Here is a 25,904-nt window from a genome sequence, read left to right as displayed (position 1 = left end):
TTTGGGAAACATTCAATGAGTGGAAATCTCTCCAGACATGCCTGTGTGTGTAATCCATTGAATATGGCACCCAAGAACCCATCCTCCCAAATCAGAACAGCACTCGTGTCGTATTTTGTAATATTTATGTCATATAAAAGTCAGGTGATGCTGATTTAGTAACCGAAACCAGCTAAAGAGGAAATACAGCTAGAGTACACTGTTGTATACGAAAAGACAGCCATGAGACCTTTAAAGTGTGACACGGCCTTGCATGCATGCAAGAAATGCTTCACAGCAGTACAAGCACTCAGTGCATGGCTATTGCATTTTGTTGCATCATACTCCCGCCCAGTGGTGCTCGTGAGCCAGCGCCACAACCCAAAGCAGTGGGTGCCATGTTGCAACCACTGATACCTCCTCCATGTGTCAGACTGCATGGAAGCACAGGGCATCATTGGACGCTGGACCAATATCTCAATGGGTTTGGACAAAGGACGAGTTGCATGCTCATGGCTGGCTGAGTACAATCAGATGTACCACACCAATACAGTACCCTTGACTGATGTTACAGATACAAGTCATATTAGGCATAATTCTAGTAAAAAAATAGTTCACATTTCTTAATTTTGGATTGTTTTAAATACAAAATTTTAGACTGTTAAATATTTACAAATATCTACACTTTTACACACACAAATGAAAAACAAGGTAGCAAGTACCAGTACATAATAACAATGTAAAAAAAAAACAATCATCTCTTACTACAGTAGCCAATTCATCGCTAATCAGTGGCACTGCACATTAAAAAGTGAAACATGAAGTAGTCATTTTCTACCATCGCATTTAGCCCTGTAATAACGGAAAGATATTTGGGTTGTCTGCACCACTGATGGGCTATAAAAATATAAACTTGAACCCTGAGTATAAGCATCAGCCAGGTTCACTCTGCTCAGTGGGGGCTGACTGCATGAGGGTGAAGGGCACTGCCAGGTCTAAGATGCGGAGTTCTGCCACTGGTCACAGCGCCGTGCTTCTGACGGAGGTGAAGCCTCAGCTGGCTCTTGTGGCGAAAGGGTAACTTGCAGTGGTCACACTGGAGGAAGGAAAGGAATGGTTTATCATGTCAGACTGACACCTGGCACTTAACCCTGCAGTTCCCAATCCAGGTGCCTTTGTAATAACACAGCACACAGAAGAAGGGTTATATGAAAAGTCAAGGGTGACATACTTAAACGTCTGTAGCTAATGGAAGTGAACTGGTTATGTGAAAGGCCAGGTTTGAAGAGCCTTAGTTGAGAAAATGTCGAGTGACAGGTTAGATAACATGGTGTACTCCTCCGTGTGTTGACAATGAGGATCTGCTAAACAACACAGTTGTTGTGATATTCATTTTGTTTTGTCCCGTGTTTGTACTTTTCTGGAATGTGGGCAGAGCTGCCTCTTGAAACTCAGCTGCAAGTCGTTACAGTTCTGCATTTGTGTGTGAGAAATCAGAAATCTGACTGAAATCTTTTTTTACTCGAATAGCGATGGCTCACCTGATAGGGCTTCTCTCCTGTGTGTATGCGCTTGTGACTCTTCAGGGTCTGCAGGTGACGGAAACGCGAGCCGCACACGTCGCAGGGGTACGGCTTCTCTCCGGTGTGAATGAGAACGTGGGCCCTGAGGTGTGCCACCTGGAGAGATAAGCAGGAGTGAGGAGAGGGGTGCGATCCTAGTCAGACACAGCGCACTTATCTACAACCTTCACAGTGGTGCAAAGCAGAGACAGTTTATCTGTTGCCAATGGCCTTCATGGTATTATCCTATTGCAACAATGTGTAGATATGTGAGCTACAACCAACTCCACTGATAAAAAAGTATGGCAAAATTGCTTATTCATTATCCATTTGTAGTTTTAAGGCTAACCTGCACAAAGCGAGCGCCACATGTTTCGCATTTGTACGGCTTTTCGCCCGAGTGGATCCGGCTGTGGGTCTTCAGGTTTGCTGGTCTGTTAAACTGAGCTCCACAAACAGAACAGCGGTAAGGTTTCTCTCCTGGAAAACACAACATTGAGCAAGGATATTTACAAACAATCTATGTCAGAATTAATAGTGAGCAAATGTGTGTCCAGTCCAGTCCTATAGATTCATTTGTAAAGGTCTGCCAGCATGAAGACAAAGGAGATAACAAACAATTTCAAGATGAGGTATTTTACCCATGTGAAGAGACTTGTGGCTAGCAAGATGACCTTTGCAGCTGAAGGTCGCGGGGCAGTTGTCACATTTGTATGGTTTGTCACCGTGGCCCTGAAGAGAGTGTTGGTGACAAACGCCCTCTGTGATTGGCAAGTCACATTCCTTGCAAAAGTTGCCTACGTTTTCTGAGAAACAACGAACAAAGCAACTTAGGTTGAAGGCTTAGTTGAAAAAGTAGCCCTGTTGTTGTCATTAATACCTTACAGTGTGTCCATTCAGTCTAAGAAGTCTTCTGTCAGAAAGCAATCTGGTTTGTCTGAAGACCTACCTGACACAATGCAATTTGATTCTGAACATTCAGCCTGTAGTTTTGCGGAGTCCAATCCCTGATGGCCCTCTTCAGATATCCTAGAAGCAGAAATACAAATATGAACCTCTCTTTCTCTCTCTATCACACACACACACACACACACACACACTAATCAGCTCAGCTTGAGAGTTAATTACCCGTCCTCACCTGCTGATGCTATTAAGCCGTCTGACCTGTTGAAGCCGATCCTCCTGTTCCTTCTTCTCCCCTTGGCTAGTCTGTGAGGTAGATTCTTCGCTCTGCTGCTCCTTCTCTTGAGAGGCGTTCAGCACAATGAACTTGTGCTTCTTCCAGTAGTGGACCTTAGGTTCTCCCTGTCTGTTGTGAGGGCTGAGGGGGGAGGAGGAGGTGCCAGGAGACGCCACCTCCTTGCTGCAGCTGCTGGACTCCATGGGGGAGCTGGGCTGGCAGTCCGACCTGTGAGGACTCCGCGGGAGGTCTTCCTGCTCCTCTTCCTCCTCGTGCCTCTTCACCTCCCGGAGTTTGCGGCAGTCTGTGTCGTCCGCCCGCGTCTGGTTACGCCCCTGCTTGGGGTGGGCCACAGACCAAGGTGGTTGCATCTGGTTGTCCACGGTGGACAGAGATGAGAGGGGATGCATAACAAGGTTGCTGTCGAACGTGGAGTGGAGACGCCTCATTTTAGATAGATTCGCAATTCGCAGAGGTGCGTCACTGCGATCGGGGATGTGCCAGTAAGGAGCCGCTTGCCCCTGGGGAATGGGGACACGTCCGTAGATGTGACTACGAGGAACGCTGTGCCCAGAGAAAGTAGAGGGAGATGGGTCCCGAGTCCGCCAGAAGATAGGTGTCAAGTCCTGCTCTACTGGCTGCCGTTGGTGTAAGCCTCTTTAATTAAAAGAATGAGAGATAGAAAACGAGAGAGAGAGAAAGAGAGGGAGATTACTTTATATAACAAGATTGCCTCACCTCATGCGTGAGGCAAACATTCCCCTACATCGACGTTCTGTTGGAATTTATCATTGGTCTGCTGTGCTGATACAGACAGCCGTAATCAAACTGCCTGGCTCACCTAGTCTTGACAACTCTTTGACATGTGTCCACCACGTGATCCATCTGGAGGTATATGGCTGTGGTCAGGATGGAGAGGATGCAGCTGTCATTGAGGGCCAAACAGGAAGTGTACATAAAGTCCAGAAGTGCTGAGAAGCCCACAGAGTCCACTGTGGGGTCCAGGCTGATGGTGCTCATGTTTTTGTCAGAGCTGGTGAGTATAGTGTAGAAGAGCCCACTTAAGAGAGAAAAGAAAAGAGAGGAAAGGATGGATTTTAGAGATTTGGTATGCTTGTAGAGTTAGTATGCATAGAAGAGAACGAACACTCATGCCGTGATTTGGATTGAATCCAATTTCATAAAGGAAAAAAAGACAACCACCTAGGATCACATTTCAACTGACAGTATTGACAGTATTTATGTATAATTAGAAGAAAAAGAAAAAACACTTATTCTGCAAATACAATACCACAAGTTATAAATGATACAATGTAGGCAAAACATATATGTGAATACAACAAATTGTTATACTTGGGGTTAATCAAAGATTTAAAGGTACAGTGTGTAGTTTTTAGTGGCATCTAGTGGTGAGGTTGGTGAATTGCAACCAGCTGAGTACCCCTCCCACCCTTGCGTGTGCGAGTACCTACGGTGGCCGTCAAATGCCATAAAACGCAAAATTGTGTGCTTTGGTTTGTCGTTCTGGGCTACTGAATCATGGCAGACTCTGTGGAAGAGGACCCTCTCCCTAAGTAGATATGAAGGGCTCACTCTAAGCTAACGAAAACACAACAATTTGCAGTTGCAGGCAATTGTACACTAATGAAAACTTAATAATTATGAATACTACATTCCATTTCTACTAATAGATGCCACTAAAAACTACACACTGTGCTTAAATAAAACGGTCATCTGGAAATCCGACAATCAGAGTATAACATAATGACCTGAACATGTGCCATAAAATCACATAACATTCTCTACCTTTTTTACCTAGTTTCACCGTAGTTGAGAAAAAAAGCCCTCTGTCTGGTTATGACTTGGCCCAATTCTCATGACATTTGATGCTTTTCAGTGTCCCTTTACGGGAACACTTATTCAAACACACCACCTACCTGCAAGCAATGAGAACTGTCTTGTGTGCCTGAAACTGCTGGCCATTGACTGTTACAGTGACATCGGTCATGATATTTCGGCTGCGTAAGCAGTTGAAGTTGAAAAGCACATCTCCAGCATGGCGTGTGAATTGGATGCAGCCATCCGCTGTGTTGGCCATAGCGTGGGGTCTGCAACCACACAAAAACCAGATTCAGTTCATGTTCATCGAAGTAAGCTAAATGGTGCTGTTCCTTTTGTGCTATACATAGTAAATGGTACAGTGCTACTGAGATCACAAGACTATTTAATCTCATACATATCTTATAATGATGTTATGCCCATATGTGATTCAACATTTTATACAATCCATACACTTACACACACACACATAGCATGTACATTCCAGGGTTTATTCCAAAATGATTGTCTATGGTTTCAATTCTTCAATTTGAGGTGCACTATAGCTGAACTGAACTGTTGTATGAGCTTCCAAACGTTTGACATTTTGGTCCCTTGGGGCATCCTCATGACTAAAACCATTCTGATTCCAAGACCACTGTATCACTTTCCACAGATAATGGAAAACATAGACAACTAAAATTCTTGTCTGACTCATCAGATTTCAACACACATAGCCTACACAGTCAAATGCCTCTGTGCTATCTTAATGCACTCCCATTCCTTGACTTATTAATTAAAGAAACAGACAAAACACGTATTTTCCCTCTGCCTGTCAAGATCAAGACGTTACACTTGAGCGTACATTGTTTGCTGGGGTGAAGAATCAATGGCTCACTACAGATTAGAGACATACTTGTGGATCTGCAGTACTACAAAGCTCATTACTCAGACGCTTTCTGCAGAGATAGACAGGTTCCTCTTTAACTTGTAATAATTCAGTTCTCAGTCCACATTACCACAGGAAATACAATTTCAAGAACTTCGCAAGAAATAGTAAAACTTTGATGTATTTTCAGTGGTATCAAAAGCTCTGAAACAAAGACCTGTACCTCATTCGTGTAAACATTTTGATACGTTTGGCGTACAATCTAGGTTGGCCTTGCCTACTTGATAACTCTATCAGCTACATTTTAACATATTCGACTATATATACTGTATACCACATTGACACTAGGTGGCCTGCATTCTTTGAGGAGGCTTAGCCCTATCTGGTTTTACCCTGAAGCCGTTCCTAGTCAGCAAAAATAAGCTTAGATAAGTTTCTAGTGCCTACCACATCGCCTGCTTTCTTAACAATAAAAGGAAAAATGACGAGCAAATAACCAGTTTTCCGTAATCATGACACAGCAGTGACTATGACCTCTAAGACTACGATTAAAGTAGAGCAAAAAATCACACAGTAGGTTGTCAACGCTGTTAACAATTGGATTGAGTTAATCTGATAAAGTGTCACATTCCAAGATCAAGGTGTAAAGAACCCATTTATACGTTCACATACATTTGACCTAATTCAAGTTGCAATGTTCAATTCAATAAATAATTCGGTTTTATATTTAGAAATAAAGAATACAACGGATTTAAACTCTTACATTTGTAAGTAGCCTAATAGTCTATCACTAGAGTAAAATTCTTAAAATTCCACCTGTTGAGTTCCACGAAGTGTCCTCCAGCAATTCTCGGAAAGTTAACTCTGAGAATCCCGACAGCACAGTTCTCGGAATTGGCAGAAAGACAGTACCATGTCTCATTGGTAAGGGAAGACCATTAGTCGTACTGCATTTGAAAGTGGCTTCATTGTTTCCTAAATTTCCCTAATTGAATGACTTGCTTTAAAAAATATTTTCAAGCGACCTTAGATATTTAAACGTGCATCATCACTTTAAAAACAGTTTCAGTCTGTAAGAGTCTATTTAATAAACCCTATTCATGGTACGACCAGAAGTGACGTATAAACTCCAGTTGCAACCACAAGGTCAGAAGTGTTTCTTGAGAATTACTGGAAGGCATAGCGAAAAATCAGGGGAGAGAAGAATGAGAAATTACGAAACTTATTTTTAAATCATCAGAATATTGAAAGTTATCGACGTGTGGTTGAATGCAGGCCCGTTACGAATTACCCATTACGTTGTATGTATATATCTTTACCTTGTTCAAGGTTTGCCTTCTGTGAGGCAAACAGTCAAAGACACTCTCTAACCCTGTCATTTGTTAGGCTGATCCTCTTTCGTCGTTTGACTATGTGCCGTTTTGCGTTTCTTTTCAGTTATACTTTTTGATTTGGTTTCATTAATTGGGTTCGATCATTTGGTTAAAGAAATCGTTGGCTTCATGGCGTAAGTTGTATGTTGATGTAAGGTAGTTTGAAAAAAGTTATGAAAACCTGTGAATTATTAGGCTCACTTCCCCAGTCAGATTGGGATATTTTAAGTAAGCTAAATGATTAAATGACTAGGCGCAACTACAGACATTCATTGTAGGCTACGTATACGAAGATATCGACAGACTTGAGCAGTAATGAAAATTGTATTGTGAGAAAGCTATGTAAACAGATGAATACACCTTTCCCTTACTTCCTCCTCTCTCATTGTCTAAGCTGAATCCTACAGAACTGAAATCTCACTCACTGATAAAGTGAGGTGCACTGGTGATGAATCTTGAACCATAAAAAGCCGGTGGATGTTGTGAATTTATACTAAACAACACTTCTTTGAGATAGGCCTTTCAACAGGTTAGTATAGGTTATTATATGTTTGCTATATTGTATTATATTTTTATTTTGTATATTTAGTAGGTTTACTGTATGTTTATCATATGTGTAATTTATGTTCAGAGTACTTATATGTTATGTTATATTATGTTATGTTATGTAAGGTTGCTGTGTGGTGTCTTGTCTTAAGAATTTCAGTGCCCAGTCTGACTCTGTTGTTCTGTGCATCTGACAATAAAAGACTTGAAACATTAACACAGTCTCATCTGGCTGATGTGAAAGGGAGCTCTTATTTTTGACCACAACGTAAGTTTATTTGCATAAATACAATACACCAGTCAAATCAGACATAGATATTCATCTCTACCCATGTTGTAAAGATTCGCGTCACTGGATTGTGTGGACAGCGTTGAGACACAAATAACCAACAAAACCAACAGTGGTACTACACAGTTGATAAATGTTAAAGTAAGAGTTTATTCCATGTACATCTGACCATTGATTTGAAAAAGAAAAAAAAGGCCAGTCTTTGTCAGACTTTAAGAATCCAGTGTTTAAAAACCTGGCTCCAGTTGCGAAAGCTAGGAAAGCTTCCACAGGAGTCAGGTCAACTTGTACAGGGAGCCCTAAAGCATATGGACATTCTTGGGCAGGTACAGACAGACAAGGCAGGGTTTGGTTCTGGTGATATTTGGAAAGCATGGAGTAAGGCTAAATTGCCAGAGAGGAGACAGATGGTAACAAGCTTTATTTGTAAGCAGGAAGAGGAAGTTAGATAAGCAACAGCAGCTTCTCAAGCAAGTGCGGGCAGTGGACGAAATGGCAAAAAGTTGAGAAAAAGAACATTGCGCAGAGAGACTTGTGGGCTATGGAAGCTAACCAAATTAAATGTATTGTTGGAGCCACCAGCACCTCAGAACCTTAGTCAGTGGGTTGGCAAAGACGGAAAGTGCAAGTTACGTGCCGTTTATCGCCACAATGAAAGGTGTTGTAAATACAAGTTGTAAAATCAGTTTGACCCAGGGTCGCTACACTTGAAGACGTAACCAGGTTCTAGAATTATTGTCATGTTTCTTTGAGAGCAAATGGGCCAATGTTAACTCTTTAATAATGACACCAATAATATGGTTTCCTTTGTGTGGGAGGGGCAGAGAAGTGGAGGCCAGGCACACAAGAACAGTGTTGGCAAATAGTGTAAACAGGATTGGAAATTGCTGACCTGATATTGGTAGACAACTTCACGTCCCACAGTGCATTGTGGTAACCACTTTGAGACCAGACATGGTGATACTTTAAGGGCGAACGAATAGTTTACTTTTTTAAGTTAACTATTCCCTTCAAAAATGCAAATGATGAAGTTACTGAACAGAAGATATTGAAGTATTCCGAACTGGTAGCTTAGAGTATCATTAAAGGAGCTGTCTGATTGTTGAGCCTGCTGGTAGCTTAGAGTAGCATTAAAGGAGCTGTCTGATTGTTGAGCCTGCTGGAGGGATCATGAGCCCAATTCAAGCACTGATCAGACAAGGTGCCCAATTGACAACATCTATGAAGTGCTCAAGAAGGGTGGTTTGTCACGGCTGGTGAGGTAGTATTGGGTTTTTGTTACAGTATTAATCTCTCGGATTGTTGTGGGAAAGTCTCTCAGTGATGGTTGTGGTGTATCTGGCCGTTTACGTGGTGTTACATGGTGTGGTATTGTAGCACATTGTTTCCTTTGGGTGTCTACAAGATAGGGTTCTCATTCCAGAAGATGCAATCCGTGATTCTGGCGAAAGGTTGTTGATATTTGAGCTCAACAGCAAATCAAATTACACCTTCCCTTCAGTGCTCCTGAAGCAACATGTTGATTGGCTGGAATTGTCCGAACCTGGATTGTGTATGAACACCGTAGGACCCTAACCACTGAACAGACAGCTAGAGGACTGCGATTGTGATGACTAGCACAATGAATTATCCTCTTTTCCTATGTATGAACAGAATACAGACCTATTAATCAGATATAGGCAGACATGAGACAGAACATGCACAATACATCACCAAAAGAGTGGATGTTATGCTGTACTACCATGGAAACAGACTGGCCAAAACTGGTTTTAGTCTAAATGCAAGCAGGTAACCTTTAATTCAGTTTTTATAATTCAGTTAAATGATAAAAATCCTATCCTTTGCAACTACAGCATTTATGACACATATATCTTCTCTAATTGATCGTTCCCGCCCTGTGTTATTTTAGATTTCTGTGGGGAAAGTGTCTGGTCATCATAAAACCTGCCCACCAGACTATTTGAATCCTATAGTTATTTATGGCCATAGTATCTCCTGAAGAAGTTTTTTTGACTAATCAGCAAATATGGCCACTAAAAACTGCTTGTGTCCTGCTTCAGTGCTGCTTCTGAGGGAGGCATCCTTCTTTCAGCCAGGCCTGGAAAAACACATCAGCCAGGCAGGCACACTCATTTCTTTGGCTCCTGGTGCAAGTTGACATTAACACAAGATGAGAAATTCCACAGCAACAAGTTATAATTCCATGATGAACAGTGCAGCTAAATATTGCTCATTTGGAAAAGTAGCATCCATGTGAATTAAAGTCTGTCTCAGTGGCAGACTTGACAAATCAAATGTCAAATTTCATGAGAAACAGAACAGAACTTATCACTCACCGTAGAGGTTAGGGCATTGAAAGCAGGCCATGCAGAAGAAGAAATAGTAATTTTCAGCCTTCATCTCTTCAGTGTGATTGGAGTGGCTGAGTGAAATCCTATTGTGTTTGTGTAAGAGGGATCTAGAGAAACAAGCAATTAGGGATCTTCCTTAGTAAGAAAATAGCTAATTGCGAAACCCATATGGATAGTCCACTGTGTAGCCATGACATGCCCTTAATCAGAGCACAGCATGACATGCAAATGTGCAGCAGATTGAAAAGATGGAGCACAAAGATCACCACACATGTGTGCGTGAAAAGAAAAGAAGCACAGCGCACCATGTGACCTTGTGTTCTCTCCCTGAGCACTAAGGTTCATCTATGGAGAAAAAGAATGCTGTGGATTCCATTGTGTGTGTGTGTGTGTGTGTGTGTGTGTGTGTGTGTGTGTGTGTGTGTGTGTGTGTGTGTGTGTGGGTGTGTGTGTGTGTGTGTGAATTGGCCTTTCTTTGGAGACATGTGCTAGCTTTGAAAACATGTTATTTCTACTGGTTTGGAGAGAACAATGCCAGCACAGTTCACATCCACAGTACACAGCACAGTTCCATCCTATTTTTAGGATCTTGAAATCTATGAAATTCTTAAATGACAGCTGTGGCTACATCCTTGGTTATGATACAACTTTGTACGCCGCTAGACCTGAACAGCCACATTACACACAATATCAGTTGTTTGTGTGTTTAAAAACTGGTTATTAAAAAAAGACAACAGTGTAGGAAATAACCGTAGCAGCTAGAACGTTAATGCAAACTCCTACTAAGTTACATATAAATAAAACCTTTTACACTGACCAACTGCTTATTTTTACATAAAGGCCCACACTTAAGTGGAGTCAGACAGGGTTAACAGTATTTTTAAACTGAGCCAAGTGTGGCCTCCTAATTGAAATCAAAAGCTACACACACATTAAGTAAGGAAGTCTTAGTTATGCACATAGCTACTTAACATTTCTCAAGTATTGCTACTGTTAAACTTGTTAGCTGTAGGCTACATTTTTAGCCTAGACATCCTTTCACTGAGGCCAGAACAGATACAAGTATGCGGTGGGCACATGACTTTGTCTGACCAATTAACAGTCTGCGGATTTCTAGCTCCGTCTTGGTTCCCCAAGAGTTAGAGCGCTAACCAAAATCAACATGGGTCCTGCAGTATGCTATGGTGAGCTTGGCAATAGACAAACAGGAAACACCCATGAGCGTGGTTTTGAAAGTGTGAAGCGTGCTTAATGGAAAATGGGCATTTGAGGAGGAACCTGACCAAAGTTGAGCCAGGAGTCCTCTGATCCCTGGATGTCTGCTTCATCTCCTGAGCCACGGCTTATGATGTCCTGACAGACAGACAGACAGACACACAGACAGACACACAGACACACACACACACACACACACACACACACACACACACACACACACACACACACAGACACACACACACACACACACACACACACAGACAAATACTAATGCAATAATTTTAATGGCAATAGGTCATATCAAACTTATAACATAATTATGGTCATCAGACACTTTCCTCACAGAAATCTAAATAATAACATACAAGATAACAAGAGAAACACAGTAATATGCAAATTATTGCCCTTACCCAATTACAGTGTGGTAATACATTCCAACCCAACATGAACATGGTATACAAACATTCTTCTCAGGTTTTCAACAGCAAGTCACAGCAAGTCCTTCTCCTCAAAGTGGTAACAAGCTGTAGAAGAGATGTCAGCCAAGTAATGGGGGCAAACCTTCACGCAGAGACCACAATATGTGTTGAATGACCTGGTGCTGGTCAGTGCTCTCAGAGAAAAATGAACCAGTGAGCACGTTCATAGTTACCTGTCGGCATGTGGCTCATCCAGCTCATGGCCAGAGAGGCTGCGGTGGTAAAGCGTGGGAACACCAGAACAGGTGACAATTCACTGCTTCCATCTAATGGCCAGGTGAAGGGAAGCAAGCCTCTTTTGGATTCTTCATTTTAATGTAAACTTCTGTTGTCCTTGTCCTTGTTTGTTTTTACCATGGTTGTCATGGAGAAGGCATGGTATAAATGGTACTCCAAAACTTTTCAGAACTTTGTTTTTTTTCATTTTTGTAGTTTCGCATTCTGATGTTTTTTTTTTCACTGGTGTTGAGTTCAGCTCAAGTTCACCCGCTTCAGGTGTTTAATTTCACTTACCTTTTTTTCTGGTTGGCAATTAATATGCCTGAAGATTGGCTTCAAGTGGCAGTTAGTGGCAGATATCCAGAGTTTGTTTTTGCAAGACCACATTGGCCCTAGTAAGCTACTGAATGAGTCCAAACAAATCCCAAATTTCCAAATCTGGAATTTTCAGAGCCAAAATTGTGTCCAGCCTCCAAACCTATAAACGTCAGACCAGATGTTCCGATCATCATCGGATGAAACCAAATCAAATCAAGTCAAGCCAGGAACAGCTGAGTCATAACTTTAAGTTATTCAACCTGATGAAAGACCTTCTTTTGTCAGTCTAGTTGGGTGTAATTTTCACACACCCAAACCTATGTGTAGTTTGCATTCAGGAACAGGTCAGGCTTAATGAGCTCCCCGCTGTTGGCAGAGTCATTGCCATCAGGAACCACAGACCCAGCACAATTATCCTTACGTAGTAATAATGATGATTAAAGGGTGTAGACCTCAAATGAATGGATGACCTAAATTTCCCTCGGGATCGATTGCCCTTTTAGTTCTTGAGTGTTGACAAGTCATACTAGTTCAGCAAGATTCCGAATGTCACACTTGAGCAACAGGATGTGAAAATCTTGTTCAGCTCATGCAACCTAATAGTCACTGGGGAAGGAGGAAGGCTTATTGTTTGTGTTTACTTTCAGCTTATTGTTTGTGTTTACTTTCAGGTACTCCGCAGTCAGCTTTGTCTGTCGTGGTTCTGTTTCTCCCAGTACCCCTGTGCTTGAATGATCACATTCCAAAATAAATAATAAGCAAAGTCAACTAAAAACCTTAGGTGTATGTTAGAAAACACACTGTGCTGTCACTCACATACCAGTGCTTTACCACCAGTTTGATTTTAAACTCATTTTGAAGTTTGATTTTTACTGCTCCAAATTCTGGGTATTCTTTGCACACTAATTGAGGACAGCCCATGTAAGAAAAGAGGATGTCAAAGAAGTTTCACCATAGAATGTCACAGTGTCCTTCCTCAAAAGCTGCATCCTATGATCTGTATTAAAGGTAACCTGTTTCTCCTCGCACGTCGTATTGTATATCAGGAAGGAATTTAACAGGAACACCTCCAAATTGACCCTAGCTTGCTTGGTGAGTGTAGTATATCATGAACTGAAAATAAACTGATCTCATGACCCAGTGTCATGTGTCTCTTCTGTCTAATGTGGGATCCTCACTGGCCTCGAGGCAGGCAACAGCATTGTGAGTTTGCACGGCCCCTTATTTTCTCCACTGTTGAACTTCCTGATTCATCTAGAGGACACCTCTTCCTCCACATCTCTGCTACTGATCACCGCATCGATGGACTCATGCCAGGGGAATCAGATATGACCAGCCACTGGGCTGACCAACGGCAGCCTTTTGAGGCAACACGGTACAGGTAGAAAAACAACAGGAAATGGAAGACACTGTCATAGCACTGAGAGTCGTAATATGACCCTGGCCCTAGGTGCTCTATGATGCTATTGTACCCTGCCACACTTACTACACTTGTATAACTACAATTCCCCATGCACCAAGCCAGCCAACATAACTAAACCTAGCTCATCGCTACAAAACACATATCAAATTCCCAATATCAATATAACTGGGCTACAGACGGAGGAGGGCCTGTACGGATCCCAGGTACAGCATGCAACGCATGTTGCGGCTGTCGCTAGCCAGTTAGGCACTGCTGTGTACCCTGTCAGCCAACCATAACTGAACATAACTTTAAAATAATTCCCATACACTTTGTCAGGCAGCCTCTCGCTCTCCCTCTCCTTCTAGTATTTTATAGTATCATGCTAATATTGATACTGATGAAGTGGCCATATTACCTACTGTTAATTGCTTACCTAAATGTATCTCAATTTGATCTATCTTCTAACAAAATATTCTCTCTCTTATAGCGTGACCTTTGCCCTCTGATGGATGTGGAACCATTGTTCCTCATGGGGGTTCAGGCCCTGGGCTCTGTAAAGAGTGTGTGTGTGTGTGTGTGTGTGTGTGTGTGTGTGTGTGTGTGTGTGTGTGTGTGTGTGTGTGTGTGTGTGTGTGCTTGCTCTAAGGGGGTTCAGGCCCTGGGCTCTGTAAAGTGCCTTGAGACAATGTTATTGTTTTGGCGCTATATAAATCAAATTGAATTTAATTGAATTGACCCTCAGTATGAGAGTTTTCCTGTGGAACTGATTGCAGGACTATGTGACTTTGTGGACCTCTGGTCATTGGTGATCAAATGCAGTAGCAGTTATATGCAGTCTAATCTGAATAGAACTAGATGACGTCCTAGTCACAGAAGTCCCCTGATAGAGATCAAGGCTTGCATGATTAGTCCAAACCACGTGTTCAATAAAACACAATGCGGTACAGGCTATGATTATATCATGACATTACATGCCTTAAGGCATTTCAAAATATGTTTGCGCGATAACACTTGTACAACTTGACAGTACAGAACAATGAAAGTGACAAAGTTTATGATTTAAGATGATATGACGAGGTGCATAGAATGACGATCGGAGTCCAGTTTATTTTAGAAGCAAAGTGATTTTAAAATGTCACCGTACATATAAATCCTGGTTCAGAACATGTTGTGTCTCTGAAGATCTACCATAATGGACCTAATGGAAAAGTGAAGTATTAAGAAATTGAATGTTTTGTGTCTTTTAACTCAAACGGATCTAACAAGCAACAATTTCAGGGCAGTGTAGCAATAGCATAGTTATCGGAACCATACCAATAGATGATTATAGGTCTTGATGAAGAAACTAACATGACACGATACTTGCCAGCAGGGCCGTGTCACTCTTGTATAAAAGAGAATCCTTAAGACAGAGTCTCCCTCCTATGAAGCATGTCCATGATCTTCCAGTAGCCCACCACACATGAATCTATTCATATTCTGACATCTAATGGACACAGAAATAACTACACATTTGTGCTGGGAGGCAGAGCTGCAAATAAAATAAGATTAAAATAATATAACAATAATGATAATATTAATAATAATAATATAATTAATATGAATTAATAAATAATAATAATATAATAATAATTAAATAATATACGATTTTCGAAAACAGGTAGGTTGTGTATTACTGTTTTAAATTCAAGTAAAATCAATCAAAAACAAACCATCAGGAAGTAAAATATATCCCTAATAACATTTTCAGCATTAACATTTTATATATCCATCCTATGAATTACATCCAGACCGTGGCCTTTGGGTGTGGAAAGGATCAGTCCTAAACTGACCTCTAATCTAGTCATCTGCCTCTGATTTTAGCCATCAGGCCGGTCCACATCTGTTCACTGTGACCTGGAGAGTGTCTGCGGTGAGAGTGCACATGTGAAATGACCACAGATGGAGAGCAATGAGGGACAGGTATAGACTTGTAGTCTCCATCAATTCTTAATTTAGTCTCCTTCAATGTTTTTAATCTCCCTATTCTTTATTGTAGTACAGTAAGGGTGTGGTGAGGGTGTGTTGTATGACTCAGTCATCATTTCTAGCTCAGTGCATTAGCATCCTCAAACACTGGTGACGCACTGAGCGCTGATTCCATTAGTGTTACTGAGTCACAGGCGGCAGACTGCCGCCATTCCCGATCAAAGGGACTAAAATATGTTTGTGTCCTCCAAGGTACGACAAAGGTATGGAGGTCGAGGGCGTTGGTGCCAAAGCCACGTGGACCGGTGGCCTCATCAGAGCCAGGAAACCCCTTGTTTATGGGTGGTCACCATGTGTTATGGGATGGGCTGACCACTTTACTTGACCACTTAACCTGAACAACACCATTAAACCACAGCATTAGAGAAAGGCCAGTCATTAAAACAGCCAAGTTGTTCAAACTGACTCCCAAGCCCTCCCCATGACGTTTCAGCGGACGGATGGCACTAATTAACCTTTTCTTGTGATTCCACAAATCGTGATGCAATCGCAAGCCCTATCAAATGTGAAGGAGAGGAAAGCCCTGCTCACCTGATGGAGTCGGAATGGCCTCATTAGGGAAGATGATGGAAAAACGATGCACGCGTCGGCTTTTGAAAAACTACAGGGAAGCCGGCATCACCGCAGGGAAGCACACAGGTATAAATTGGGCTCCTCGGATCTCTTACGGGAATCAAAGACTGCACAGGAGCGCTGACCACAGACGCAGGCAAGAGTACAGGTGTATCTCATCTAACAGAGCCAGGCAAGAGTCATCAGTACAGGTGTATGTCATATAATAGTTAGAAAACAGCTGTCAGCGGTAAATACTTTGAGAACTATCAAAAAGTAGCCTTCTTCTGAACTGCACGAAAGAAAAAAAAGATGAGATCCTTCCTGTTTCCAGCGGTGGCTCTGTGTGTGCTGTTGGCGGCCATAGGTACCCCGGTGGAGAGCAGCGGGAGCAGCGGGCTGAGGCTGTGTGGACGGGAGTTCCTGCGGGCCGTGGTCTACACGTGTGGGGGGTCCAGATGGAGACGGGCCTTTACTGGGGCAGCCACTGAAGGTCAGTGCCAGCGTGTGCACTTGGCAGGGTGGAGGGGAGATTAGGTTGGAGGGTGGAGGTGCAGGGTGGAGATGAATGTAGATACAGTTATGCATCGTTTCTGTGAATTTCATGGAAATGACACTTCTTTCAGGATATTGGGTTGGCTCGGTGCACTGTCTGTAGTTATCACAGCTACATTTTAAGTATGGTGTGTTGGGAAACAGGGCCTGTGTAATCACTGTAAAGTGGGTCATAAAGCACTTTGCAGAGAAGCTAGATCTTTCTTTGCTTTCGAGCGTTCTCTTGCATTATGCTGCATGTATTTAACAGCTATTTCCACTGCATATCATTTATTTGTTGAATTTCCTGACGAGAAAGTGCACAATAGTAATGTGTCTTTGGAGATCAGTTCTAAGAGGCGCCTAATCTCTGTTCTTCAGTTCTGATGGTTTTTCTGTCGACCACAGGTTACACAGACCAGACTGGCCTGGAGTCAGCGGAGACCACTCCAGAGACGCGCCGACTGAGGCGAGACCTGACCCAACTCCTCAGCAACATCTGCTGCCAAGTAGGCTGCCGCAAGAGTGACATCACCAAGCTCTGCTGACAGCCACATACGGACTAACTTTAAAAAAAAAAGGGGGGATTGCACCATCACAGGAAAATGCCTGGAAAGGTGGCACATCTCTTTGATGCCCAAAGTCACAGCAGTCTGCTGATGCCATGTTGTGCCAGCGTGTGTACGGCCATTGTGTTTCTGCAACAATAAAACTCATTGATACAGTAAATTGGTGTCTGTTTCATGTGATCTAATTCAAGTTTTCTAATCTGGAATTGTACTTCTTGCTTTATTGAAGCCCAGGTGAAGTGTGTTGTAATGAAATGTACAAACTTGAGGACACAGAGGAAACTAACAGCAATACAATGTTTATTTTTCATGTTCAAAAGCAGTCAAGTTATGCTTTTGTCAGTAAATTAGGTAATGGAGTCTTGATATGTTGAATATAGTTAGCAATGGCAGCAAGAAGCCCAGATCCTGAAGACAACTAATATTCATTCTAGCACTTTGGTGACCAGCTAGTCCATTGACCAAACAATCTGTCACAAATATTGTTTTCAAAGTAAAAACTTCCTATTTGAAGCTTCATTTTTTTTAAACAAATGCACTGTAACACACATATAAGTAGCTCATCTAAGCACACACATATCCACAAACAGAGACAAGCACATACATGTATACATAGGTAGCATTTACATTATAATGTATAGGTTATATATTTACATTATAACGTATAGGTAATATATTTCAACTTGTGTAACAGCCATACTGTTGTTGAGGTGGTAAAGTTAGAATCGATGCCATTAAATATTTTCTAGTGATTGATCCAATATTTGTACGGGACATTTTCCATGATAAAATAAATACTAGGAAAAACATGTTAATAACACATAATTCATTCGATATTCATGAAATTACAAATAAGGACATTAAAAAGGCCTTATTATACGGCTCTTCAGAATGTCGCAAAAAGTTCCATTGAATTGAATGGGCTATCAGAACATTCACGTCTGGGTCCTCCACTGCATGTCAGGGTCCTGTCGGGACTTATTTTCCTGTGCTGACCGGCGGACTTTATATTATCCCTTTTTATAACAAATACATTCCAACCATACACGATGTATGGCCACCTGGACACTAGTAAAGATCTGACATCAACTTATGGGCAATGTTCTTTTCTCTAAAAATGATTTTTACACATTGAAACACATGGTGCAGTGGTGCTGTTATGATCTCACACTCTAGATAAGTGACCGCGACTCACTCGGAGTAGACCCCGTACACGTTAGCGACGGCAAACAGCGAGCGGTTCTTGAAGGTGTGCGTGGAGAACGTGTCGTTGGCTGCGTCCCACAGGCAGCGGCTCCCCACGCGCATGTTCTGATTGCTCAGCTGCCCGATGCTGATCAGGACGAGGATCTTGTAGCGCGGGATCATCAGCTCTTTCACCCTGGCCTTCACAACCTGACATGTGGGCGACAGTGGTGCAGGAGGTAGAGAAGTCGTTTAGTAATCAGAAGTTTGCTAGTGCGACTCCCTGTCGAAGCGTCCTTGAGCAAGACACTGAACCCCTAATTGCTCCTGATGTGCAGTGTGCCATCAGTGTAAATGTAAAAAAATGTGTATACATCCTTGAAAGTCGCTTTGGATAAAAGCGTCTGCTAAATGACTTAATGTAAATGGAAAAACAAAGCTGTGTACTGTAGGGGATTCGTCACCAGATCATGTTTGTATTCACATTGATTTACATTTAGAAGAGTCCTCTCTGACAAAATGTACCTCTGATATCGTTTTGGTCATCTGTCGACACAGCTCTGCCTCATACTTCTCCTCTTGGAGGTAACTGGCGAGGACATCCTTTAAAATGTCGTTGACAGTCGTCACAGGGAAGCGTCTGATGGGGCCTGTTCAGGTGGTTTGGAGAAAAGTGGGCAGAGGTGATATTTTATAAATACATATCAACAGGATTGAGAACATATTATCTGACTGAGCTGCCGGGAGATCTTACTGAGTTGATAGGTGTTCTCCGTCTGCACAGCTGGTCGTGGGTTATCGTCATGGTGACCAGGCTCATCTATGTAGGACACTGTACTGATGGAGCTGTCATAAGCAAGGATGAGGCACAGACCATTTACATGAATATTGACCTTTATAACTGACAGGACTAGGTTATCACCATACTCAAATTGTATGATTACTATTCAAGTCCGAATTTCACAGTGGTTTAACACATTCCAGAAGCATGGCTATGGTGTATGTCAGGACACAGATGTTCATAGTGAGCGGATTTAACAATATCCCATCCATATTGAAATATCCTAGGACTGCCTTCAATAACTCAAGAAATACGTGGAAAGAGTAAACAGTAAAGAAAGAACAGGAAAAACCCAAACTTACTCTTTTGTTTTCCCAACAGTTTCCTTGGCTTTAAAGTCGTGACTGCCGAGAGAAGACAAACTGCCCCTTTTCTTCAGCAGCCGGGCAGCTTTCTCTTTTGCAAGATCAGACATCTCTCCAGTCTAAGATAATACATAGGCCTACACAACACATTATTTTCCTCAGCACATCCCAACTAAATAGTTTCCTGTCTTATACTGCTTTGATAAGCATAATGGTTCTATCAGCTAGAGTTGTTGTTTATCTAAAGTTGTTGTGCTTCAGGATGTATTTCACCTGAATAGACTTCTCGTTGTACGTCACTGTCAAACAGCATATTGAAATGCACAAGTTCAGCACCCAATGTACTAATCATTAAAAACAGTTAACAACTAATGCAGCCGATGCACTTTCACCTCGTACTGTTCGACGCTTACATTCACCCCAATAAAACAATATGCACACAGCAGTCGAACGTTCAAACTTATTAACCAATTATTCTGAGCATTTGAAATTCTAAATATGCAGCCAGACCATAGACAAAGCCCATTTCCATGAACAAGCATAAACTTAAAAGACAGGTACAAACACGTCAGCTCAACTATCATTCTTTGCGATTACCTGACCAGCTAAAACGTGGGTGGAACATGAAACTTATATTTTTGAAGAGGCATGCATATGGGACATTTTAAATATAATGATAAGAAGAGAGCGTAGGCCTACCACGATCCACTTCGAAAACCGGAAACTCCCAAAGTCAGCTTGAGCATTGTGTCGTCTTGACAACGCTAGGGAGGGATTTCCAGTTTGTGTTCAGCAACTTCCTCCTTCACTCTTTTAGCGGGAAGAGGACTCACCTCAGCCCATCATGAGTGAGAGCCATATAATTCCCCCCTACGCGTGTAGAGTGGTATGCGTGCGTAAATGAGTAACCGAGAGTGAAAACTGAGGCTTTTCTCAGAATTCATGCTGCTGTAAACAAAGGGGTCAAATGGAGGCTATAAATGTCTCATCCTAATCCCAATGTCTTTTGAAATCTACACCACAAAGGAGAACAAAAAGAAGAGTCACATTAAACATTTGTTGATTTTGTTTTATTTTGTAGGGAAAAGGGATCCATGTTAATGTGTTTTAAGATGGCGTGATTGTTTGATGGCATTTAGAAATATTTTTCCACTTTAACATATCCAGGAGTGTTTCTCTGAATCTGAGTCATGCCAGGTATAATGACAGAGTTCTTTGAGCAGAGTAAAAACATGTTGGTCATGGAGAAACTGTGATAAAATATGTACACACACAGTAACTACTGCTCTAAATTGCAAAGTGACTTTTATACGAAGGTGAACATAAACAACCATTTTCTTGATACCCAAACAAATGTGTCTAAATCAACAACTTACAATAATTCCATACAGAACTGCTGCTGCTTCCTGCAGATGATAAATGGGGACACAAACACTGTGATGATAATGAAAGAAGCGACACTTAAATCCATAAGACATAGTTATCTCACATAAAGTCAATGAAAGACATCATAAGAAATGAACAACCAAAAAATATATAAATAATAAAGTGCTGTCATGTGTTGGAAAGGCTAAGACATCTTGTTTAGCAACACAAAACCTTTCTATGGCCATACATAGAAACCCTATATCCATGTGGATATAGCAATAGTAATTCTTATTTTACATTTTTACATATAATTTCTTTAGATATTGCTACAGGAGTATGGTAAACAAAATACTCCACATTGTGGAAAACAAATTAACATACAGTATGAGATAAAATCGCATTTCAGTCACCAAATCTTTCTCATATATATATATACGATTGAGCTCTTCTTGTGTGCAAAATTTGAGCAAGTTGAGCCATTGCACATCATCTGGATTTTAGAGGGCAATGGGGAAAGAATATGAAAAATATGCCTGTTTCCAGTATGACTCAATCAGCACAAACACACAACTGAACAGCAAGCATAAAGTTGAATCTAATAAGGAAAAGAAAAACTTTCACACCTAAACACAGAATGTTGAAACACCTTGAAAATACATCTAGTTTGTGTCTATAGGTTTGAGACCACGAAGCTGTCAAGAGTCCATGAGGAATTTGAACTTTTTTCATGAAAATATTAAAGAACAATAAAAAAACTCTACACTTAGTCAATATAGCCTGTCAGCAAGGCACCCTGTCCCTTGATATTCATAACGATAATATATAATTCCAATATTTTCAATGGTGAGTGTTACTGCTCCTGAAGGCCTCTCTTGTCTCAACTCTCATCATATCACTCCACACTCAGGATCACATAACTAGTAAGTAACGCTATCCTAAAGGGTTATGGGATATGTTGTTTGGTGATTTTGCCATTTCACTTTACCTGCATGCTAATTCAGAACGGTCCCTGTCCTACTGCCGTGTTGTCTTTCAGTCACATGTGACATATTGCTCGTCACTGTTAACACTGAACTAACCAAGAAATATGCCACATGATGAGTCACATAGTGGGGCTATCCTATTCACGGGTAATTGGTAATTTATCAAGTTTACGTTTTCCTCAGCGTTTCAAACAGGGCATCAGCAGCACCAGTGACAAGGACTGCCCTATTTGAATGGACATTTGACCTTTGACCTACAAACAGATTTGAGTGGGGGAGTGACGGAGAGAAGGAATGTACACAACTTCATTAGAATATGAAAAAGTAAGGATAAGGTAGTGTCAACTTGCATAAACTCAGATGTGGAGTTGTGGTATTGCACGTTTTTTTTTGTAATAAATGTATGCATACAAGGTTCACGTAACTCTCTCTGTCTCTCTCTCACTCACTCTCTCTCTCTCTCACACACACACACACACACACACACACACACACACACACACACACACACACACACACACACAAATTATTCTCTAAACACAGATCAGTCATTACTTTGTTAAGATAAAGGATCTCAAATGACTTTTTCAGTTAAAAATGTTCTTCTCATTTCTTTCTCAGTTCGTGGCGTGAATGAAAGACGGCTCTCCCTCCTTCCGCAGAGCAGAGCAGAGCAGTCTAAAGCCATTGTAGATATGGTAATATTTTCAGCAGCATTAATTATCAGCCAGATATTTCCCTGTGAAGACAAACAGAATGTTGTTTCCACAGCTTTCATATGCTTGGCTTTGTTCTCTGTGAAATAAAATTGGCTTCAAAATGTACTTGTGGGGCATGTGTATAAATGAAACATCATAAACAAGATGTACTTGTGGGGCATGTGTATAAATGAAACATCATAAACAAGATGTACTTGTGGAGCATGTGTATAAATGAAACATCATAAACAAGTTGGTTGTGGTTATGGTTGCTATTGTTAAGGTACAGTCTGCACATTTTTTTTGGGTCAAATTCAGCGAATTGCTCCTTGTAGTTCTCTAGCTGTACGTTCCGTGTGTGCTCAAAAAAAACTCTGGTGTTCATACACAGTCCTGGCTCTGTAACTGGGAAACAAACAGAGTGGCTTGGACTGAGCCACACACTATTCCAGCCAATCAAAACGTTATTTCACGGAACATGGAAAGGAGGGCGTCTAATTTGATTGGCTGTTGAGCTCAAATATCAACCACCTTTCAGCAGAATCATACACTGCACCTTTAATAGAGACATTATAATACAGCGTAATACAAACCTGCACAGAATCTTTTTTTGACAAGGGACAGCCGATACCCGGTTCCTGCTAGCTGGAAGTTGGAACCTGAGAGCGTGGCTCCCTCACTGGAGAACTGCACCACCAGCCTGGAGGGTTTACTGGGGCCCTTCGTCAGTGCGAAGCGGCCCAGCAGAGCACCCACTCCTGGGGGGAGAGACGTGGAGGGAGTCCATTAGCAGCGCTCCTGCAGATACTAACACTAAACTCCAGCACTTTGCACTGCTCGCACAAGTCTCACTGGCATTAAAGATGGACTCAGAACATTTATTTTATTTACATTGGTTTGTTAGTGATTAATGAAAACACAACACACACAGGTTAACATTCGGAGCTATCATTTTAGCTCTAATTGAGTAAATGTTCTGTCACGCAGTGTAACAAGTTAAACACCACAGCTTAATAGATACATCACTGACCTCCATTTTCAGATTTCTGAGAAAGTTCCGGAATCTTCCAAAGCATTTCCTGCTGTTCTGGATTCCTTCAAGGGTAAAACAACAAGTGAATTACAATCCTGTGAACATTTTTGAAGCCCATCAGGTATTTTGTACAAAATTATACAATAACTTTCTAATAAAATTTGAACATGGTATAGATATTTGCTGAATGTGCAGACATTCAGATAATAATTTTAAACTTGGAGAGCAAAAGATGCCAGAAAACATCCAGAGACTGGGCAACTGTTTTCAATATACAACCTTAGTCTCATGAAGTAAAATATGTATTACCATGTGTCTCTGGGGACAACGATAGGCAGATCTGACCTATCTTGGGGTGGGAACAATTACCCGCATTTACTGCATTTAAAACATCTAAACCAGTCTGCCTTGTGGGGGCATACCTCAAGAGTTCAATCAGAAAACAGATTGTGTTTTTGTCAACTTCTGGAAGGGATTTTAAAGAGCATTAGTGGCTTGCTGATCCTTCGACAGCCAATGCCAGCCTTGTTTGCAGCAGATTCTTACTCAATCCAATACCAAGATTCTAACAGGCTGACGTAATAAAAAAAGGGCTGGACCTAATGCTTGTTTGGCTTGTCTCTACATAAGAATTCTATAGCAATATTCGTCTATGCAGTAATTTCAGAGAACTATTACGTAGCAACGGGGTGTCTTGTGACGAAAGGGTCCATGTAGAACTGTTACATTTTCCTTTGCTTTCGTCAATAGGAAACAATAATATTGATTGTACAGCCTTATAAATAGTCATAGGTAGAGAGGCTTTACCAAGTAGCAGGTGGAAGCATGGCTTGGAGTTTGGCAACGCCACCGTCCACAGGCACCATGAAGTGGATGTTCGTAAGGGGCACAGGAACAGGCATAGCCTCCATGTTGTACTTGTAGTCTATCCTGAGGTCGGTGCTGGTGGCATCACCCCGCCAGCTAACTGCCAGGTTAAGTGGGGTGGACTGGATGCCCTCTGCTGCCACCTGCAGGTGGGAGGTGCATACTTACTGGTAAGGAAATGTGAACGTCTGACTTTAATCAAGTATGTATGTGTGTTAATCGTTTGCCTTTGTAAGCTGAAACATGACATTTCTGTCTCTGTTCTTAAATGCTGACGTTTCTAACTCTGTGTATGTGCTTAAAAGTGTACCTTCTGTGTGTGTGTGTAAGCAAGGGCTGAAAAGAAGAACTAGTAGTCCTTATTTTCTGCCTTGCTGATGCATTACATTGCAAAAAGAACGTCTAAGATGACCTTGGACGTCAGAGACTCACCACGTGGTTATCCCTGCTGACAAAGTGTTTTGGCGTCAGAGAACGCTAACTTCTTTCTAAATAAACCTTGTGTGATGTGTTTCATTTTGCTTCTCTCTTGTCTGCCTCAGTCTGGGAGTGAGCCCGTGCCTCTCTCTTGTCTGCCAGGACGTGGGTGAGCCCAACGAGCTTGTTGTTGTTGAAAAAATATACTTATATGCAACTCCTGAGTCCTGAGGTAACTTGAGTGAATGTTCACCTAACACTTACACATTAGAGGCTTTCAGGGATTTTAAAGCATTTGTTGCTCCAAACAGTATGGACAGTACTAGGGCAGTCTGAGGCACATCTAGTATGAAACCAGTTTTAAAAAGAGACATTTCTGCAAGGGCTTGTCAGAGAAGGATATATCCACATCCAACACACAACGAAAGGCAAATGCCAAAAATATGTAAATGAATATGTACAGCCTTACGAGTTTGCTATAATGAAGCCTCTTAGAAGTTAAAGTAACATAATACAATGTAACCCTTGGATTTGTTTTCCAAAGTTCATCATCTGGATAGAATGCTTCAGGAAAACAAACTGTTAGCCTCGGGGGGTGGTTTCATCAGCATCAGATGGTTTCACCAGCATGATTATCGTTTGTAAGTGTTGTAGTGAAAATGAATGAAACATGACTGCCCTTGACTATAGCTGCACAAAGACAGTTTAACTTCAAAACTGATCTCGATCATCAAAAGAAATAGAATTTAAAACAACGAAAGGCACACTTGCAAATAAACCCCAGAAGTAATCTGAGAAACTACCAAATGTTGCATTATGATAATGACCACACAGGAACAAAGAACTACCTAAAAAAAACTACTAACAGTATTAGCCTCAAACCAATACACAGAGAGCA

General features: G+C 41.5%; 4 protein-coding genes across 5 annotated transcripts in view; 1 reads left to right on the top strand and 3 right to left on the bottom strand.

Annotated features, from left to right (window-relative positions):
- Window positions 1–111: 111 nt before the first annotated feature.
- Window positions 112–6,335, bottom strand: bcl6ab (BCL6A transcription repressor b). Of its 2 annotated transcripts, none has more exons than XM_031563024.2 (9): window positions 6,245–6,335; window positions 4,659–4,829; window positions 3,563–3,781; window positions 2,680–3,378; window positions 2,491–2,570; window positions 2,183–2,347; window positions 1,891–2,021; window positions 1,521–1,658; window positions 112–1,075 (listed from the first exon to the last, which is right to left on the bottom strand). In XM_031563024.2, the coding sequence occupies exons 2-9, from the start codon at window positions 4,817–4,819 to the stop codon at window positions 932–934; spliced, it is 1,737 nt and encodes a 578-aa protein (XP_031418884.1). In that variant the 5' UTR covers window positions 4,820–4,829; window positions 6,245–6,335; the 3' UTR covers window positions 112–931. The 2 variants fall into 2 exon arrangements, with proteins under 2 accessions (XP_031418884.1, XP_031418885.1); XM_031563025.2 differs by having other exon boundaries at window positions 6,192–6,281.
- Window positions 6,336–16,323: 9,988 nt separating this feature from the next.
- insl5b (insulin-like 5b) lies at window positions 16,324–17,469 on the top strand. Its single transcript, XM_012817471.3, has 2 exons — window positions 16,324–16,699; window positions 17,149–17,469. The coding sequence occupies exons 1-2, from the start codon at window positions 16,519–16,521 to the stop codon at window positions 17,286–17,288; spliced, it is 321 nt and encodes a 106-aa protein (XP_012672925.2). The 5' UTR covers window positions 16,324–16,518; the 3' UTR covers window positions 17,289–17,469.
- Window positions 17,470–17,592: 123 nt separating this feature from the next.
- On the bottom strand, window positions 17,593–20,378 carry dynlt5 (dynein light chain Tctex-type family member 5). The gene is made up of 5 exons (XM_012817469.2): window positions 20,340–20,378; window positions 19,638–19,777; window positions 19,249–19,340; window positions 19,020–19,144; window positions 17,593–18,704 (listed from the first exon to the last, which is right to left on the bottom strand). Exons 2-5 carry the CDS (start codon window positions 19,748–19,750, stop codon window positions 18,501–18,503), a joined length of 534 nt encoding a protein of 177 aa, XP_012672923.1. The 5' UTR covers window positions 19,751–19,777; window positions 20,340–20,378; the 3' UTR covers window positions 17,593–18,500.
- Window positions 20,379–22,495: 2,117 nt separating this feature from the next.
- LOC105891305 (SH3-containing GRB2-like protein 3-interacting protein 1) overlaps window positions 22,496–25,904 on the bottom strand; it is a 19,274-nt gene continuing 15,865 nt past the window's right edge. The window contains exons 19-22 of the mRNA XM_042703696.1: window positions 24,530–24,732; window positions 23,720–23,784; window positions 23,283–23,447; window positions 22,496–22,730 (exon numbers count right to left, since the gene is read on the bottom strand). Coding sequence (XP_042559630.1) covers window positions 22,708–22,730; window positions 23,283–23,447; window positions 23,720–23,784; window positions 24,530–24,732 — 456 coding nt within the window. The 3' untranslated portion in view covers window positions 22,496–22,707. The remainder of the gene's footprint in view (window positions 22,731–23,282; window positions 23,448–23,719; window positions 23,785–24,529; window positions 24,733–25,904) is intronic.

Source organism: Clupea harengus, chromosome 25, assembly GCF_900700415.2.
Source record: "Clupea harengus chromosome 25, Ch_v2.0.2, whole genome shotgun sequence".
Lineage (NCBI taxonomy): Eukaryota > Metazoa > Chordata > Actinopteri > Clupeiformes > Clupeidae > Clupea > Clupea harengus.
This window is presented reverse-complemented; position numbering and strand designations above follow the sequence as displayed.

Bases quoted from the DNA above. Each gene is read 5' to 3' on its own strand.
- bcl6ab (XM_031563024.2), bottom strand. From the start codon at position 4,819: ATGGCCAACACAGCGGATGGCTGCATCCAATTCACACGCCATGCTGGA. The intron at 3,782-4,658 runs GTAGGTGGTGTG...TTCTCTCTTAAG, and splicing joins ACAGTTCTCATTGCTTGCAG to TGGGCTCTTCTACACTATAC. The intron at 1,076-1,520 runs GTGAGCCATCGC...TCCTTCCTCCAG, and splicing joins CAGGAGAGAAGCCCTATCAG to TGTGACCACTGCAAGTTACC.
- dynlt5 (XM_012817469.2), bottom strand. From the start codon at position 19,750: ATGTCTGATCTTGCAAAAGAGAAAGCTGCCCGGCTGCTGAAGAAAAGG. The intron at 19,145-19,248 runs GTAAGATCTCCC...CCACCTGAACAG, and splicing joins GGAGAACACCTATCAACTCA to GCCCCATCAGACGCTTCCCT. The intron at 18,705-19,019 runs GTACATTTTGTC...CCCACATGTCAG, and splicing joins TGACCAAAACGATATCAGAG to GTTGTGAAGGCCAGGGTGAA.
- insl5b (XM_012817471.3), top strand. From the start codon at position 16,519: ATGAGATCCTTCCTGTTTCCAGCGGTGGCTCTGTGTGTGCTGTTGGCG. The intron at 16,700-17,148 runs GTCAGTGCCAGC...TGTCGACCACAG, and splicing joins TACTGGGGCAGCCACTGAAG to GTTACACAGACCAGACTGGC.